This window comes from Cibotium barometz, chromosome 25 (assembly GCF_041138505.1).
Source record: "Cibotium barometz isolate CiBa-2024 chromosome 25, ASM4113850v1, whole genome shotgun sequence".
NCBI lineage: Eukaryota > Viridiplantae > Streptophyta > Polypodiopsida > Cyatheales > Cibotiaceae > Cibotium > Cibotium barometz.
Genome location: NC_141070.1, coordinates 27505347 through 27524469, shown reverse-complemented (window position 1 = coordinate 27524469; position 19123 = coordinate 27505347). Strand labels below are relative to the sequence as shown.

At 51.2% G+C, this 19123-nt stretch overlaps 1 protein-coding gene across 2 annotated transcripts in view; it reads left to right on the top strand.

Moving 5' to 3' along the window:
- Positions 1-222: 222 nt before the first annotated feature.
- LOC147624425 (uncharacterized) overlaps positions 223-19123 on the top strand; it is a 91788-nt gene continuing 72887 nt past the window's right edge. The window contains exons 1-2 of one of the 2 annotated variants that reach the window (XM_086819420.1): positions 223-598; positions 10694-10925. In XM_086819420.1, the coding sequence (XP_086675546.1) occupies positions 10792-10925 (134 nt within the window). In that variant the 5' untranslated portion in view covers positions 223-598; positions 10694-10791. The remainder of the gene's footprint in view (positions 599-10693; positions 10926-19123) is intronic. The other variant, XM_086819418.1, reaches the window with a different exon arrangement.

Below are 19123 nucleotides of genomic sequence, written 5' to 3'. Positions count from 1 at the left end.
CTTTGGAAACAAATGGACAATATAGTAGCTAGTGAGGGGGATGTGCATGCACAAGAGGGAGGGGTGAGATCTCATCAATGAGAGGTGCAATAAAAAGGAGTGAAACTAAACAAAGCAGGCTTGAATCTTTCCACCATTGTGATGAGCGTGTGAACCCTCCTTAGCGCGAGTAGTGGCGAGCACACACCCGTGTTCGAGCAAACTTTGGGCATCCGCACACTAGTGTGGGCAGCTCCTCCCTTTTACTGCTTCCTCGTTGAGTTTTCTCGCTCTGCATTTGGTGAAGAGCGTTTCCTCGGCTTCCAAAAAAGAAGGGAAAAAATAAAAAATAGAAATCAAAGCAAAAGGCCAAGCGATCGTCTGGAAATCGCGATACTCGCCTTCTTGGACAAAACAAAACTCTGTTTTCTGCTTGACACATGCTGATCAAACCCTAACTGTGCATGGAAGGAAATTGCTGCCTCCATCAAAGCTTCGCTTCATTTCTCTGCGTGGCAGAGCGAAAGAACAGGGAGACCAGCTGGCACGGTGCATTGAGCTATGGCGAACTCCCCTTCCTTTAGGGTTTCTGGCTGCTTGGCCAGTCTCCGTTCATCAGGTATGGGCTTTTTCCCTCAGTTTTCCTCTGCTTTCAACTATTTTAGGCCTTTTCTTGCCAAAATTAGAGGTTATGTGGTGCAGATTTCGTGTTATTTAGGCCATGGCATGCTCTTTCAGTGGTAGAAGATAAACCATCCTTAGAATCAGGATAGGATGGAAATTGTTGCAAACTTTTGCTGGCCTCCTGCCTCTTGACTGTGTCAACCTGCTGTGATGCTTCTTTGAGTAACAGAGAAGACAAGAAGATAGCATTTTTTCTTGTATCAATGAAGCGCACAAAGAAAGTGGATGTAAACTTTCTGTTATATAATAGCTCACAGAAACCTTAACATTTCGACATGAAGTCACTTTAAACTGTGCCACCTACTATTGAAGAATTACTAGTCAGCCATGATCACTGGAATGCTATGGCAGGTGGTCATCTTGCTTGGTTGCATGGGGATGAATGTGGTCATCCTTCTTAGTTGCAGGGCAACGTATGCATCATTATTTCTGAATGTTGCGATGTATGCAATTTGTATTTCACCAATTTTCGGGTGGCTAGGGTCAAGGGCTGCAGGCGGTTGAAGGTCGGCTCTGCTGTGAAGGTTGCCTGAGCTCGGGGGGGGGGGTGGGGGGGGTGGGGGGGTGAGACACATGAGGAGAGGGAACGGAGGATGAGGTTATGGGGGGGTGGGGAGGCTAAAGTTGGTGGGGAAAACTCTGCGGGAGGAGCCTGTAGGGTTTTTGAGCGTGAGGGTATATTGGCAGCCTGGGGAGTGGTCGATTGTCCCGCCTCGTTAGCTGCCTGAACCTGGTCGGGGAGATCCTCTTGCAAATCCATGGGGGGATTAACGCTCGTAATTGTTTGCCGTTGGAATCGTTACCTTGGGTGTTGTGTCCGTAGGGTGTCATTCCCACCATGTCCATCAGGGCAGCAGTGTGATGACGCCTATCAGAGGTCTGTTGCTGCTGCCTATTGGGCTCCTGTGGGGCTTGACGTGCTCTCCACCTGTTGGGGCAGCTCTGGAGGAGGCTGCGGGGGGTTAGGCAGCTGATAAGGATGAGGCTGGTGGGGGACATGACCAGGCTGTGCACCCGTCTGAGGCTCTTGGTAGCTTGCCCATGCCCGAGCGCTGAAGCGGGCAAGGTTGTGCAAGGTGGCCCATCTGGGGACAAACAAAATACTGCCTGGGAAGTCCTGAAAACTCTACGTGCTATGGGGAATCGTGATTTGTTGAGGAAGGTTCTCCATGGAGGTGATGAGTGCTCGAATGGTCGGGAGCTGAGCAACCCTTGCAATGGCAGGAGCTGTGGTGGGGGGGGCTCTAGGGAGCGACCAATCATTGGAAGGAGATTGTGATACTCTTTGGGGAGGTTGGGGAAGCAGACCAAGACTGAAAAATTTGAGACACCAGCCAATGGGTCAAAGTCTGGAGAGAAGCCATGTCTCCACTGGGTGAAGTATACCTAGGAGCCCCTTACTGCTAGCTGGCTCGACACCAGGGACTTTGTGAGCCAAGTAGGACAAGTCAAACTTGAGCCTGATGTAGCTATTACCAAGGAAAAGGAGTTCGCCAACTAGGGTGGCTTGCAAGAGTTCTTGGATCTGCTCCCCTGGCTGGCATGCTGCCAATGAACTTGCACATCAAGGAGCGAGGAGCTAGAGGTCTGCTATGGTTAGGGCGACAGCTGATAGCAGCCTCGAATGGGGTTGATGGAGTGGCTACCATGGAGTCCCCCTGCAGGGCAGAAGCAAAAGGGCACCACATGCTGCTCGAATGAGCACGGGCGACTCTGAAACAGTGCGGGACGACATGTATGAGTGGAAACAATAAGGAGGTGGACATGGTGGGGCACCAGGGTGACAGACTGAAGACAGATAAAAAACTGAGGGGGTGGAAACGACAGTGACCGACCGAAGGCACTGGTGATGGGTAGAAAGGAGTGTAGGGCATGTGGGGGAGCTTTGTGGTGATAGAGAGGCGGGGCAAATGGGGGAGGCAGAGAAGGGGCGGCTGGAGGGAGTGTTAGAAGTCATCTCCTGTCTAGATTTATACACCAGGGCCTTTGTTGTGGGTGTGCCCGCCCTTATCAGGTGTTTTATCATTTTTCCTCACTCCCCGTATTTTTCCCCTATTTTTTCCCATTTTTCTGTGGCTTGGGAGGCAGCCCATGTGCTGGCCGACTGCTGAACTGGTCCACGATTGCATCTGGGAGGTGCCGACTGCTGTTGATCTGGCCGACTGGAGATGCATCTGGTCGTGGAGTTCTCAGGGCCAGTCGGCCTGCTGTAGGCAGCCGACTGCACATGTGGGGGCATATAAATAGGCCCCCAGCCCCCATACTACACTTGTATCATATTCGGGATCTTCTTGTGTATATCAGAGCAGAGTTACACGCCTACATCTCTCTCTCTCTTGTGCTGTTTTTCTGCCTGCGTTTTTTGCTCGTGTGTTCCCAGATCTGGTCATCATCTCCGCTGCGTATTCTGACATGGTATCAGAGCCCTAGGCTCTAGATAGGTCTTGGGATTTGTGTGAGCAAGAGGGGGATTGTTGTGTGGCTGATTGGTGGACTGTTTTGGACTGTTTGGGAAGAGGAGAAGCAAGAAGGCGGGCTGATTTGCTGGACAGCCACTTGTTGCAGGTTTTAGTTCTTCTTTGTTCCCACCCACCCACCCTATTCAGAGTACATCCCCGCAATGGCAGATCTGTTTGAGATGGCCGAGAGACATGTGAAGATCCCGACACTCCCCACGTTCCCGGTGGACCGTCAGTTGGACGGGAGCAACTACGGCATATGGAAGGTTATGATGGAATCTGTTTTGGAGTCTTAGGACCTCGCCGATTTTGTCGTTGTTGGTGTTCCACGGCCGGAAGTAGAGGAAGGGGAGTTACCGTCGATCCGGAAGGACCGGGAGGCCCAGACGCAGATGTGGGATCGCGTCAACGCCAGGGTCCGTTCGTTTATTTTCCTCAACTGCATACCGCAGGTAATCAATCATGTAAAGCATATGACGCTGGCCAGAGGTATATGGCAGCATTTGGCCTCACTTTACAACAGGGTATCGCCCATGAAGAGGATTTCCTTGAAAGTACAGATGCGGGTTATGAGCCCTGCAAAGTCGTCGACGATGCGGGAGCATATTAACAAGCTGCAGGCTCTTCAGCAGGAAGTTCTTCAGGCTAGGAAGGAGATATCGTCAGAGGACATGGCCATAACGTTGCTGTCACACTTGCCCTCTTCGTACTCAGCATTTTACTCCTCTTTGATTACCAGTGGCAGGCTCAGCACCATCATGTGGGAGGTGCTTGTGCCCATGGTCCTGGACCAGGAGGAACGATTCACGAACCCTCCTCAGGGTGGAGGTTCGGAGGCCTTTACTGGCCAACGGTCGAAAGGCCGTAACTCGGGCAAAGGGAAGGCTTCATCGGAGAAGTCTTCTGAGAAGAAGTCCGACGCTGACCGCGAGAAACTGAAGGCAGGGAGGACCTGTGATGATTGTGGCGAGAAAAGCCACTATTGGAGGCAGTGTCCCAAGCGGAAGACCGAGAAGGGTGAAGACTCTTCAGCAGCAATCATGAAGACTCCGGATTTTGTGCACCTGGAGGTGATGGACACCGATGTTTCATTTTCTTCAGGCAGGGAGGAGATTGGAGGACTCTCCGCAACGGATACTCGGGAGTGGATTCTCGATAGTGGTGCTTCCAGGCACATGACTCCTTTCCGTTCCGGTTTACAGGATCTCTGCAGGTGTTCTGGTCATATTCTTACTGGGGATACGTCCACTATCCCAATTCACAGTGAGGGCAGGATGGAGATAGTTCCCGATGGCAGAGGGGGGAAGCATTCCTCCCAGGTGTTGTATGTTCCGGCACTTGGTTTTCATCTGTTGTCAGTGCATCAGGTTTGCAAGACTGGCGTACGGGTGGAGTTTGATGAGCATTTTGTTGCTCTCCGGGACAAAGCAACAGGCCAAGTGGTTTGGGAAGGCGGAGTGGAGAATGGAGTTTACAGGCTTTCAGCACTCTCTCCCAGGTCCTCAGGTTTGTGATGAGTGGCAGTCTGGTAATAGCCACTTAAGTGTGGATACGCTGCAGGTGCGGGCTTTCCGAGACCAGGTGGTGGATAGCTTGCCAGTAGATGGCAGCAGTTGGCAGGAACTTTCCAGTACTGATGTTGGTAGTTCTTGTGTTCGTCAGTCAGAGGAAGCTGAACAAGTCACTTATGCTCTGATGTCTCGTAGTGTTCGGGACATAGAACTTCTAGTAGTTGAGGATGTTCTTTCCACGGGGACCTTTCGGAAAGCCAGGCAGGTGGCAGGTGCTTACTTGCAGAAGGAGGTGGTTTCTCCAGGCTTTGTGGTTCCGGATTCAGAGGGGGTGGTTGACAGGTTTCATCAGGTTTCCAGGACTTGTTTGTGCACCGTAACAGGTGTTGATCCTTGTGAGCAGTGTGATGTCTCTGTGACTCAGAAGCTGTATGGTTCATTGATCTGGTTGATGGACACCAGATTGGATGGGAGCTTCCTGATGAGGCAGTTGAGCTCATGGTTGCAGATGTCTCTTTGGGAGGCAGGATTGCGTTTCCTGTGGTTTCTGCGACATGCGAAGGATCATGGACTCTTGTACACAGGAGGGCGATTGTTGGATGGAGTCCGACTCCACGGTTGGAGTGACTCGGACACGAGGAGATCTACTTATGGCCCAGGAGCAGTTTTACGGAGCAGGAGGAGGTTACATTGCAGGTTTGGGCTTCCACTGATGGAACCCATGGTCATCCAGAGGCACTTTGTTCGTGAACAGATCGTTGCTGATGACATCTTGCTGGAGTTCTGTTCGACGGAGGACAGTACGGTGGACCTCTTCACGAAGTAACTCTCTCAGGATTTGCTCAGGCGGCACCCCAGCTCCCAGTGGTTGGTTTCACAGCCAGGAGCTGAGAGGGGGTGTTAGAAGTCATCTCCTGTCTAGATTTATACACCAGGGCCTTTGTTGTGGGTGTGCCCGCCCTTATCAGGTGTTTTATCATTTTTCCTCACTCCCCGTATTTTTCTGCTATTTTTTCCCATTTTTCTGTGGCTTGGGAGGCAGCCCATGTGCTGGCCGACTGCACTGGTCCACGACTGCATCTGGGAGGTGGCCGACTGCTGTTGATCTGGCCGACTGGAGATGCATCTGGTCGTGGAGTTCTCAGGGCCAGTCGGCTTGCGGCCTACAGCAAGCCGACTGCTGTTGATCTGGCCGACTGGAGATGCATCTGGTCGTGGCACGCCTACATCTCTCTCTCTCTTGTGCTGTTTTTCTGCCTACGTTTTTTGCTCTTGTGTTCCCAGATCTGGTCATCATCTCCGCTGCGTATTCTGACAGGGAGATGAGGTGTGCGTGGGGGGGAGTAACCTGTTGCTAGGAGGCCCAGTAGGTGTGATGCCGAGGAGAGGGAGCGAAAAGAGAAGAAAGCAGAAGATGAATATGAGGGTGGCTTGGGCTACAGGCAGGGAAGGGGGAGGTGGTGTATGAGGAAACCTGGCAACATAATCCTTCCTAAACACAGGACACGCACAAGATTATTCTAGATTAAGGTTTTGTAGGCTTACTGTAACATGTGGAAGCTTGATGGGTAGAATTGGTAACTTCAATGGACATAATTCAGCAATCTTTCGCAACAAAGATAACGCACAAGATAAAGAAACAAGTGCAGAGAGAGAGAGAGAGAGAGAGAGAGAGAGAGAGAGAGAGAGAGAGAGAGAGAGAGAGAGAGAGAGAGAGAGAGAGAGAGAGGAGTCTTGACACAGTATTGGGTCCCGAATACCCTCTGTAGGGCCCCCACCACGAATGGTGTATTTGCTTTATTAAAATGATTTAAATCTGTAAACAAAATCTGGTTCTTGACCTTTCACCTTCACCTTGGCTGTCTTGGCCTTTGGAATTCAGCAACCCCTCGTGAATGTTCAGATGAATGACTGATTTTCAGGCTTGGCTATTTATACAGTTGCTCTAAGGGACCGCGAGATTGGCCAGGTTGTTTGGGAAGGCGGCGTGGAGAATGGTATCACAAACTCTCTGTACTCTCCTCGTTGACAGGTTCTCAGGTTGGTGACTTGTGGCACTTTGAGTTTGGCCACTTAAATGTGGATGCGTTGCGGCGAGCTTTCCGGGACCAGATGGTGGTTGGCTTGCCAGATGTTGGCAGCAGGCAAGGACGTTGCAGTTCTTGCATACGTGGTAAGTAGCACACAGCACAGGGAATCCTTTCCGAAGCAAGCTTCCAAGTGGGCTTCAAAACCGTTGGAGTTGGTTCACACTGACTTGTGTGGACCTATGCAGACACCATCCTTGGGAGGATCTCTATACTTCATGCTGCTTGTTGATGATTGTTCCAGATTCACATGGGTCTATTTCCTTTCTCAGAAAGACCAAGCCTTTGCTCGGTTCAAGGAGTGGCATGTGATGGTGGAGAAAGAGTCTGGATTGCAGGTAAAGACTCTCAGGGCTCACAAAGGAGGTGAATTCTCTTCAAATGCTTTCGTGAGATTTTGTGCAGATCATGGCATTAAGAGGGAACTGGCCAATACAGGTTCGCCATGAAAGAATGGAGTGGTAGAATGCAAGAACAGGACTGTGGTGGAGATGGCGAGGACGATGTTGGAGCATCGGGATCTTCCTCGTGATCTTTTGAGTGGTGCTTCTCTCCTTTCGAGGAACTAAAGCCTCTAATTGGTAAGCCTATTACGTCGCCGATGGACCCGAACACATAGTTGACAGTGAATGATCCTTGTGAGCCACAGTTGATGCCTCTCTTACCGGAAGCTGGTTGGTTCATTGGTCTGGTTGCTGAACACCAGATTGGACTTGAGCTTTTCCGTGGGGTTGTTGAGCTCATTCATGCAGACGCGGTTGAAGTCTCATTGGGACGTAGGATTGCGGATCTTGCAGTATCTGCTAGGTACGAAGGATCTTGGACTCTTCTACACAGGAGGGGGATTGATGGATGGAGTCAGACTCCAAGGATGGAGTGACTCAGATTGGGGAGGAGATCTAGACACGAGGAGATCTACATCAAGCTACAGTTTTTCCCTCGGCTCAGGAGCGGTTTCATGGAGCAGTAAGAGGCAGCCTATTATTACCTTATCATCGACAGAGGCAGAGTACCAGGCTGCTTGTGGTGGTGCTTGCAAGGTTGTGTGGCTGCGGAGGTTGCTTGGCGAGATTGGGTTTCCACAGAAGTAGCCCACAGTCATCCAGTGTGATAAGCAGAGCTGTATAGCTATTGCTCGGAACCCAGTCTTCCATGCCCGGACCAAGCACATAGAGATACAATATCACTTTGTACGTGAGAAGATCTTGGCTGGTGACATAATTCCTACTGTTGGAATTCAGTCTGTAGGTATTTATTGAAGGAGGACAAAAATCCTACAGTTTGGGGAGAAGAATTGCAGCAAGACTCCTACGTCAAGTTCCTTTGTGTCTCATCTTTCCACAATCCAACTGTCATGTGCACAGAGTGTATCTACTGTGTGCAAAACACACACAAGATTGGCTTCGAGGCTTGGGGTAGCTGGGAGCTAGGCAGATTGGCGAGCTGGGTGGGGGATGGACTGACGGGTGGGCACCATGTGTGGACGCCTAAAACCATATGTTGCACTAGAAGTGTTTGATGTTTCAGATGAACAGCAGCTAGACGTGTTAGACGAAGTAGAAGTCATTGAGCCTGAGCAGATTCTTCTTCATCGTTGGAAGCATGGTTCCGGTCGAAGACTCCGTCAATTCTATACGAAGTTCCGAGATTGAGGTACCCACGAAGTCGTTTGGCTAGATGAGGAGTTCTTTCAAGAGTACCCCTAGTTGGCGGACTATTGGAAGCCATGAACCTGCCGCCAAGCAAAGCAGGAGGAAATGTCACATGCACTCTACACTGTAGTGCATGGTGACAAGATGGCTCATCATCAGTGCAACATTGTACAGTATTAGAACCCTTTAGGATTTGATATTTGTCGTACGCCGTGACCCCATTGTAATCCTCAGTCCAGGATATGTCAGGCACGAGCTACGTAGGTCATTCCTCAGCCTTAGTGAGTGAGTGAGGCACAGTTTATGGGAGCTCCCACGAGACATATACCCTAGGCTCGCCCTAGAGTCCTCGAGACAGCTGACACTAGACAGAGACACGCAGTGTTGGTATGCCCAGGTGAGCACTTGGTTTGGTATGCATGGCATGCAGATGGAGGCCCTCCCTCTGTTCCAGTATAGCATAGAGGCGCCCTCCTTTGCTCTCAGGCCGCACCGAGCTAAACAGGGTCATCGTGAAGGACATCGTGAGACTGGATACTCAGAGGACTTGGCACCCACCCGTCCAGCCCCTTGGGACAAAGATGGCCTTTTACAGGAACCATTTTCTTCGCCTGACAGAGGATGGCTTCATCACACGCCCACACTACATGGATCAGATCCGCACCTCATCCCATCAGTTGAGAGTGGAGACAGCCAGATATGGGCCGAGGGCAGCTGCACCAGAGGACAGGATATGTCAGCTTTGTCACACAGAGACTGAGACAGAGGCCCACTATGTATGCAGATGCCCAGTATACTATGAGATTAGGGGGAGGTTCCACTGCCTCTTTCGAGATGGATTTGGATCACTTTCTAGGATCATGGATTTCCCAGACCAGAGATGCTTGGGACTTTTTCTCTTGGAGCTTCGCAAACACAGGGAGTCCCTTTTGTGGCTTAGACCAGTAGCACCCATCGGAGGACCAATACAGAGAGCTCTCACCGACTTCTTCTAGACTAGAGTGACGAGGGCAGATTCACCCACTACACCCGACCTTCAGGGTGATACGGAAGCTCGACCGAGAAGAGTGACACTAGATAAAGCCATTGAGCTATGTAGAGCCCAACGCCCTTGACCTTGTGGTCCCCACCCACGCCCGTGTCACTACAGGAGGATAGAGCCATCATCTCCCACCACCACAAGACTTTCTCCCGCCGGCCCAGCTTTACTACATTGGGTGCCATGTTGTAGCGTCCTATGCGGGATATTTTAGGGTGATATGAGAGCTGCACACTTTTTTGTTTTGGGATCAGATCTGACATTTCAACTCTTATTACTTTCTTTGATTTTTATTTTTAGTACCCATGATGATGTATTTCATGGACATGATGTAACCTTTTGGTCTCACACCGCCAAGAGATAGCTTTGTTTTGTTTCTATTTTATTTTCTGTTCCATGATGAGATATGCCATGGACATTATTGTATCACTTTGGTCTCATAAGTCCATTGGGTCTTTAGTAGACGCTTAATATTTATTTTCTCTCCACCCCAGAGTTTCACCCACCATAGCCATGGGCTGTCCAAAACCCTAACCTAGGCCGTGTGTCCTGCAGCACTACAGCTCCTCCATGAAGGATGGGGTACCCGTGGAGGCATCGAAGATGGATGATGTGGGGGGGCAGCACGCAGGAGAAGGGGAGGGAGGAAGAGGGCGAAGGCGGGCGGAAGTGAGAAGGGGAGGGAAGAAGAGGGCGAAGGCGGGCGGAAATGAGAAGAGGAGGGAGGTAGGGACAGGGTGAAGGAGGACAGGGGGAGAGGTTCGCGAACAGGGGGGCTGCTCCAGCTCCATTGCTAAAGCAAGAAGTCTGTGTGTCTGTCACCAGCCTGGACATTTCCTAGTATGAAAGGAGTCTGGTGGACTCCAGGATGTCTAAATATTTGGAAAGTACAAGCTTTGGGAATGGGGGATTATCCTAGAATACAAAGGACCACACTCCTAAAATTTAGGAGAGTTGCTATTTTTGGCCCGACTCCGATGGAAATTCTGTTTAAACCAAGGGTGCCTGGCTCTTTGTATTGGATAATCCCCCACTCTCAATGCTTGTACATCTTGTTCCTTGTGTCCTTTGTTCCTGGCATCCATATGATTCAGTTATCTCAGAGCTTATGTTACAGTTGGTGACATAACCCTACTTGCATGCTTGTGGATAATGAACTTGTTGCTAAGAGGTGTTTCTTGGATTGAGGTTTTTAATCATGCATGAACTTGCTTGAGCTTTTCCTCTCACTTTTATAGATGTATGCGTGCTTTCTCATTCTGTTCATATGGTATTTTTACAGGATGCGTGATAGAGCTTTGGACTTAATGGGATAGCCTTGGAGGGAACTCAATAAAGAACAATGGATAGCTTGTAAATTGTTGATATTGAGAAGCCAGTATGTGTAGTGATGCTGCAAATGGGGAGTATGAAGACTTCAAAATCAAGAATGAGATTGGATGGTCAAGGGAGGGAGAGGCTACAACATCAGAAAGTAGACTCCACTTGAGTGACATCTTGGAAATGCTTACAAGGTACGAGAGTGCTTTTTTTTTTTTTTGAGAGAGATTTACATACTCCTACACACGACAATGAGTGGGCCCTCCGCTGCCGCTGTATGATGTTGCTGCCCAACTGGTGTTTGAGAGAGATTGAACCTTGCAATGGGGCCCCTTAATTAGGGATGGCGAGCCAGGCGGGTGTGGCTTCTCTGTCCAGCGAACTAGTTGCCTATGAGTGCCATTGTAGGGACATTGCTAACCGAGGGTCTTCATCAAGAAGTCTTGGCCCAGCAGTGCATGAAAGTGTTTGCATATAACCTAGGGTGATTTTCTTAACCAAGGGTGTATACAAAGTCTTCCTAAGCATACTGTGATAGCACCTGTGTGTGGCTGCGGATGTACAGGACAATTCTGGATGCCAAATGCTCGGTAATGTGCTTTTTCCCTTTGGGCCGAGTGGCCTTGGCTGGCCACTTGGCCCAAAGCCTGTGTGCGGCTGTGTATGCACAGCACAATTCTGGCTGCCAAATGCTTGGTTATGTGCTATTCCCCTTGCAAGGCATGCCTGCCCCTGTGTCTCTAAGGGTGAGAGGCTCCACATTGAGCAAGGAACCTTATGGATTGTCGTGGACTTGCCTTGACAGTGAGTCAATGTAGACTGGTTGCTCAGAGCTCTGATGATGCTGATATTTGCAGAATATTCTAGGCTGTTTGGGTAGCTGACCATTTTGACCTTTCTGGATAAGATGCCTTTGGAAATGAAGCAGTACTGAACTTCAATGTGCTTTGTGCAATCATGAATCACACCTCCGACCATTATTATATGGTCCTCTCGTCTTCCAATATCCATCCCAACAGAATTGCCTTTGGACAAGTGTATAGTGGTACTGCCGGACACTTCTTGCTAATTCAAGAAACAAATCCTGCAGTGGGAGGAAAGAATTTACCCAAAATGGAGCTTCTTATTTTGTACTAACTGCTTAGTCAATTCGTAGAACTTGTCCAGTGTTTTTTTGTAAATGGACATTTCTACCTGCCATGGGTTTTTTCATACATGTACCAACTGCATAGTTGATGTCAGCATATGTCAGAATACGCAGCGGAGATGATGACCAGATCTGGGAACACGAGCAAAACGCAATGCAGAAAATCACAGCACAAGAGAGAGAGAGATAGAGGCGTGTAACTCTGCTCTATATACACAAAAGAATCCCGGAATACTACAATGGTGACAAGGGGGCTGGGGTGGCCCCCCAACAGCAGTCGGCCTGCTGTAGGGCAGCCGACAGGTCTACAAAACCCCATGACTGCTGAAATGCAGTCAGCCAGCAGCAGGGGGGGTCGGCCAGCATCAAGGAGGTCCACGACCTGTGCAGAGCAGTCGGCCACCTTCATTGTCTCCACAGATGCAGTCGGCCAGGTTCAAGGTCCTCCTACCACTACAAGACTGCCTCCCATGCCACAGAAAAATAGGGAAAAATGGGGGAAAAATACGGGGAGTGAGGAAAAATGATAACCTACAAAGGGCGGGCACACCCACAACAGAGGCCCTGGTGTATATGTATAGACAGGAGATGACTTCTAACACCCCCTCTTAGCTCCTGGTTGTGAAACCAACCACAGGGAGCTGGGGTGCCGCCTGAGCAAATCTTGAGATAGCGACTTCGTGAAGAGGTCCACCGTACTGTTCTCCGTTGAACATAACTCTAGCAAGATGTCAGCAGCAACGATCTGTTCACAAACAAAGTGCCTCTAGATGACCATGGGTTCCTCCACCAGTGGAAGCCCAATCCTGCAATGCAACCTCTGCATCCTCACCACCTCACAAGCAGCATCACAAGGAGCCCGGTACTCTGCCTCTGTCGTCGACAAGGCAAAAGATGACTGCCTCTTACTGCTCCTAAAAACTGCTCTTGGGCCTGAAGTAGATCTCCTCGTGTCTGGATCTCCTCCCCAAACTGAGTCACTCCAACCGTGGAGTCGGACTCCATCAATCAATCCCCCTCCTGTGTAAAAGAGTCCATGATCCTTCGCATGTCGCAAAAACCACAGGATACGTAATCTTGCCTCCCAAAGAGTCATCTGCAACCATGAGCTCAATTGCCTCATCAGGAAGCTCCCGTCCAATCTGGTGTCCATCAACCAGATCAATGAACAATTCTGCTTCTGAGTCAAAGAGGCATCACACTGCTCACAAGGATCAACACCTTACGGTGCAAAACCAAGTCCTGGAAACCTGCTGAAGACCATGTAAGGCCTTCTGAAACCTGTCAACCACCCCCTCTGAATCCGGAACCACAAAGCCTGGAGAAACCACCTCCTTCTGCAAGTAATCAACTGCCACCTGCCTGGCTTTCCGAAAGGTCCCCGTGGAAAGAACATCCTACTCTACAGGAGTTTCTTTGTCCCGAATACTACGAGACATCAAAGCATAAGTTACCTGTTCAGTTTCCTCTAATTGACGAACACAAGAACCACCAACATTAGTACTGGAAAGTTCCTGCCAACTGCTGCCATCAACTGGCAAGCTATCCACCCCATCTGGTCCCAAAAAGCCTGCACATGCAGCGTATCCACACTTAAGTAGCCATTACCACACTGCCACTTATCACAAACCTGAGGACCTGGGAGAGAAAGAAAGAAAGAAAGAAAGATTTTATTAACGTCTTCCAAAAGACCGAACTCGGCCTATGAGACAAATCAGTGTACCTGTGTGGGGTATCCTCTGTCATCCCAACAAAATGAAAAAGTACTGAACTAAAAAGCTGAATTTGGGTGTGCAATAAGTACAATGAGTGGGGGAGGGGATGGAGCTCTACTACTAGGAGAATGCAAAGCTATATGCATGGAGTATACAATCATGATATGCAACCTAGCTAGCTCCATCCTGTACCATACTGGGGGTATAAAATGGTATACATCAATGAAGGGGGTGTCCATAGCTCCCTGAAGAACATGCCTGGGTCTGCTCTGAAGCGAGCCAGTCGCTCCGCACCCTCTCTGTGAAACTGAGCTCTGATCTCTGTCATCTCTCTCTGGTATAGGCGTGGTGTCCGAAAGCCAGGTGTCCTCTGTTACCTGTGGGCTCTGAGTGTCTCTGCTCTCTGGAGAGTATTTCCCTGCTGTGTAGGGTTGGGAGTGGGATGGATCTTTGAAAAAATGTAGGGATCTGTGTCTGTCGTCCCCCCTCTGGAGCTGTCTGAGCCTGTAACGATGTCTCTTTTTTTTTTTCCGAGAAAAGATCCTTTCATTAGTTATATAAAAAACGCCCGTAGGGCTACAAAAGATCCTCTCTGCTCATAAGAAAACAGAGCAGAGAACAAAGCAAGGCAGCCAAGGAGACTCTCCCTAGGTGTTGAAAAATACAAGAATCAGTACAAAGAACTGAGAGGGTATATCATACAATAGGAGGGGGGAAAATCCAAACAGGTGGCCTGTAGTGCCAATGGGGGGACCCCACGTGTAGGGTATAGAAGGGGCCGCTGCGCCAAGTGGTGTGAAAGGCCTGGTGCCGCAAGATCGCCTCATCCGAGTCGCCCCGGATCGGATGCGGTCGTACTGTCCTCGCAGGGTGTGGATGAGCTCCTGCCAGATCCCCCGAACAGTCTCGGCTGGTGGCTCCAGTCTCCCCTCAAAGGCCCTGAAACACCGGGCCCTCCAGGTGAACCATATGGTGAGGCTGCTGAGGAGCTCCCATCGTAGATCCCTCTCCTGTGTCCAGCCGGAGGACGAGAAGTCCGGTGAAGGAACAAGGCGAGGTTGGCCCCTAATGAATCTGATGGCCTGGCTATCCTGCTCCGTCTCATAGCCCATAGCAGGCCCTGACGAAGTCGACCAAGCAGCGGCACCCCACGTATACATCCCCTCTGGAGAGAGGGGGGCCAGAATGCGCAGCATCCGCAGTCAAATCTGCTGCGCCTGAGGGCAGTCCCATAGGCAACGTCTCTGTGTCTCCATAGGGTGGCCGCATCGGACGCAGGCCGCCGGAAGACTGTTGTAGACAAGCCAGGTGCCAACTGCAGAACCCTTGTGGGCAACCAGCCACACTGGAAAGTCGAGATCCTGCATGCCTGTCGACTAGCCCAGAGCCTGGTCCAAAAGTCCTCCAGGAACTCCGGTGAGAGTCCCTGAAGCTGCCAGTGCCCCGATGTAGCTGGAGAGACCATCCTCCTCGCCGTCAAAATATGTCGCCCCAACCGAACAGTATACTGGAAAAAGGTGATCTCTGTGGCCTCAAAGGATGCATAAGGATCATGCCACTCGTACTCGCCAGGGTCCCACTGGAGCCGGGCCAAGGGGCGCGCTGCATATGCCCATGTACGCCACTCAGAGTCCACATCTGCAGGGTCTGGGTCAATATGCCACTTCCGAGAAGCGGCGGCCACCACCCGTATCCTCTGAAAGATGCACTCTGCAACCAAAGGCGACTCCACCTCCACTCTCTGAAGTCTGCCCTCATCCTGGATCTCATAGTAGAGGCATCTGCCATCCTCAGTGCAAGCTCTGACAGCAATCAGGATCTCCAAAAGAGTAAAGGCTCCCATCCACCGTGGGGCCACGGGCTCGAGAGGCGTGAACCACTCCTCTGTGAGTGCCTCCTGAATGTCATCCCTCATAATCAACCCCCCTCTGAAGTGACCCAGCCTCTCCACCTGGATCTCCTCTGGGAGACTGCAGAAGGCCTGCCAGTCTCCAAAACTGCGTGCTGGGCCTGCCGCCAATGGTCCCCAGGCTAGACGAGGCCGAGAACCCAGCATATGACCCTGCTCTGTGCGAACCGCTGGGCTCCAGATGAGCGGCTGTCTGGCCCGCTCCTCATCACAAGAAGGAGGTCTCTGAGAGAGCCCCGGTCTCAGCAACTCCCAAGCTCTCAGGATGCTCAAGGCAAATCTGTCCTCCCATCCTCTACTAAGGCCTGTCCTCCTCACCTCTATGAAGATCCATCGTATCTCTGGTGCCCAAGTGTCCCCTGCTGGGGGAGCTCGAGCCTGCAGCCGCTGCAAAAGCTCTTTCCAAGGCTCTGCGCCTGGAAGCAGCCCCCGAACAATAAGCTTCCCCAATAAGGCTCTACTCTGATCAACTGGATCTATAATGCCCAAGCCTCCCTGGGCCAACGGAAGTGTAATAACTGCCCAAGCAACCTTTGCCCTGGCTGGCTGACCATCCCGCCCAGACCAAAGAAAGTTCCTGATCAGCCTTTGTACCTGGCTGATACAAGAGCTCGAGAAGATCGAGCAAGACATAATGTACCACATGGTCGCTAAAAGCACCTGATTTGCCACCACCACTCTCCCAGCCAAGGAAAGCCGAGCTGTACTCCAATACAAAAGCTTCTTCTGAATGCTCAGAAGAAGCGGGGCAATCTGCTGCTCAGGTGCCAAATCTAGTCCAATCTGGCATCCCAAATATCGCACTGTTATGCCAGGAGGAATCCATCTAAAACCCGGGTCTGGGCTCCATGCCGGAGTGGGAGCGCTACTGATCCAAAAGGCCACTGTCTTGCGCCAATTGATCAATGCTCCCGAAGCTGCACTAAAAACCTGGAGCGACTGCTCTGCCCGCTGAAGATTGGCCTCCTGGCCATGCAAAAATAAACCCGTGTCATCAGCAAACTCAGCATCGAGCAGGTCCTCACCCCTGACTGGGAGCTGGAGTCCTCTCAAACCAACCTCCTCTGTCGTCAGATACATGCTCATAGCCTCCGCAAAGATGAGAAAGAAACGGGGCGAGAGGACACCCCTGACGGACTGATCTGGTCAACTCAAAACTTGGCCCCCTTCCTCCTGCAATCAGCACCTGGCTACGAGCTGTGGAATATAGAGCCGCCACCCCTCGAATCCAACCTGGCTCAAAGCCCAGGTGAAGCATAGTGCCCTCTAAGAAACCCCAATCGACTCTATCGTATGCCTTCTCAAAATCGAGAAGCATCACGACCAAGTCCTCACCAAGAAATCTAGCTCGGGCCGTCGCCTCCCAGAAAGTGAAAATGTTGTCAGGGATACTACGCTCCTTGACAAATCCTGTCTGGGTAGCATGAATCAACTCCCCGAGGAAGGGTTGGATCCTCAAACTCAAGGTTTTTGCCAAGACCTTGTAGACAGTATTGAGGATCGTAATAGGTCTCCAATGCCGAATATTATCTGATACTCCCTCCCCCTTGGGGATAAGAAAGATCAAGCCCTCTGTAAAGCTCTGTGGCATCACCCTAGTGTCCAAAACATACTGAAAGCCCCTGCGGAGGCCTGGCCCCAAAAGGTCCCAATAGCGCATAAAAAAGGCAGGCGTCAATCCATCCTCCCCTGGGCAACTATGGCGCGGAAGGACCCTCAAGGCCTCAGAGTTGGAAACATGGATCCTCCCACTTCCCGGGAGGCCACCCATCCCAGTTGTGTTCCTGCACAAGCGCGCTTAACTGAGGTGTTCCACAAATTGGTCTAGCCATCCAGACCCCAAAACCTTAAGGTGTTGGGTGACCTCCGGTAATCCAATTTGTAGAAACCTCAACTTGCCAAGATTCAAACCCAGTCTCACCACGTGAGCTGGTTCTCTCTAGAAGTGTGGATTGCATCTCCAACACCCCCCTCAAGCCACACTTTGGTTGAGGTCTTAGCTTCCAATATCACAACTTGGCTCTGACACCAAGTTGGAAACATGGATCCTCCCACTTCTCGGGAGGCCACCCATCCCAGTTGTGTTCCTGCGCAAGCGCGCTTAACTGAGGTGTTCCACAAATTGGTCTAGCCATCCAGACCCCAAAACCTTAAGGTGTTGGGTGACCTCCGGTAATCCAATTTGTAGAAACCTCAACTTGCCAAGATTCAAACCCAGTCTCACCACGTGAGCTGGTTCTCTCTAGAAGTGTGGATTGCATCTCCAACACTCAGCAAGCTCAACCTCTGAGAGAGGCTCACCCAGAACTGTACGCATACGATCTGTGACCCTCCTCTGCACATGGGCCCACACAGTCTGTCTGCAAGCATCCCGAGCCTAAGTGGTTGGCTCCGCTGAAAGCAGGTCTCTATAGAACCCAGTGGCTATGGCTCTGATCTCCTTGGGCTCAGTAGCTACCGATCCGTCCGGCCTCCCAAGCTGGCGGACTCCTGCTCGAGCATGGCGAGGCCCAGTAATCTCAAAAAACTCCCCAGTCACTCTATCACCAAGCTGCGTCCACTGAGAGGCCTGGCGACGATAGTAAAACTCATGTCTCTGCTCCTCTGTCTCTCCAACCTCCTGGCGTGCCTGGCGCAGCTGGGACGCCACCCACTCACATGTAGGTTGCTGCTCCTGAAGGCGCTGAAGCGAAGCAAGGCTACGTCTCAGCCGACGCTCCCCCTCGCGGGCCTCTCCTAGCCGTGTCAAGGTTGCAGCGTGCAAAAAAGAGCTGAGCTCGATGAGTCCCTGGGCACACTGGCCTGCTGCATCCTGGTCAGAGCTCTGACTATCATGCCATATCCTCTCAATGTCCTCAGCGAGACTAGGATCTGTAAGTACCCTCTCTGGGATCCTCAACTGCAAGCTGGTCTCCCGTGTCCTCTCCTCTAGAGTCAAAATAACTGGTGCATGGTCTGAAAAAGAGGTGCCAATGAGAATGCCAACGGAGCCCCCTCGCTCCCCTAACCTGTCGCCCACATAAAAGCGATCAATCCGTGATAGATTAGTCCCTCCCTGCCGGCGATCCGACCGAGAGAAACTAAGACTGTCCTGAGAGCGGGAGAAGGCCTCATGCTGCCATGCATCAGTGATCCTCAGTGTCATGCAAAATCGCTCCCAAGCTGCAAGCTCCGTACCGTGCACTGTAACATGACTGCCTCCCACCCTATCGGCCGGGTCCTCAAGCATGTTGAAGTCTCCCCCGACACACCAATGTGCGGCCTCTGGCAATGCATCCGTAACCTGGGTCCAGAACTCTGCTCTGGCACTAGCATGGTTGGGCGCATAGACATTGAGCACGCCAAAGAGCTCATCATGCGTCCTCAGAATGACATACTGTGCTCTACCAGGCACAATGATCCCGCGATCCACAATGGCCTGCCGCCATACATCCGCAATGACCATACATACTCCTCCCTGCCCACCCAAAGGGCCAAATCCTGCAGACCAAAAGGTGTCCCATCTACCAGGCATCATCGAACCATATCTTCGGATCCTGCTCTCACCCAAATGGTGCTCCTGCATCAACAGAATATCAATACTGCCCCCAACCAGGCATCTCTGAAGCTCTTGCCTCAAGC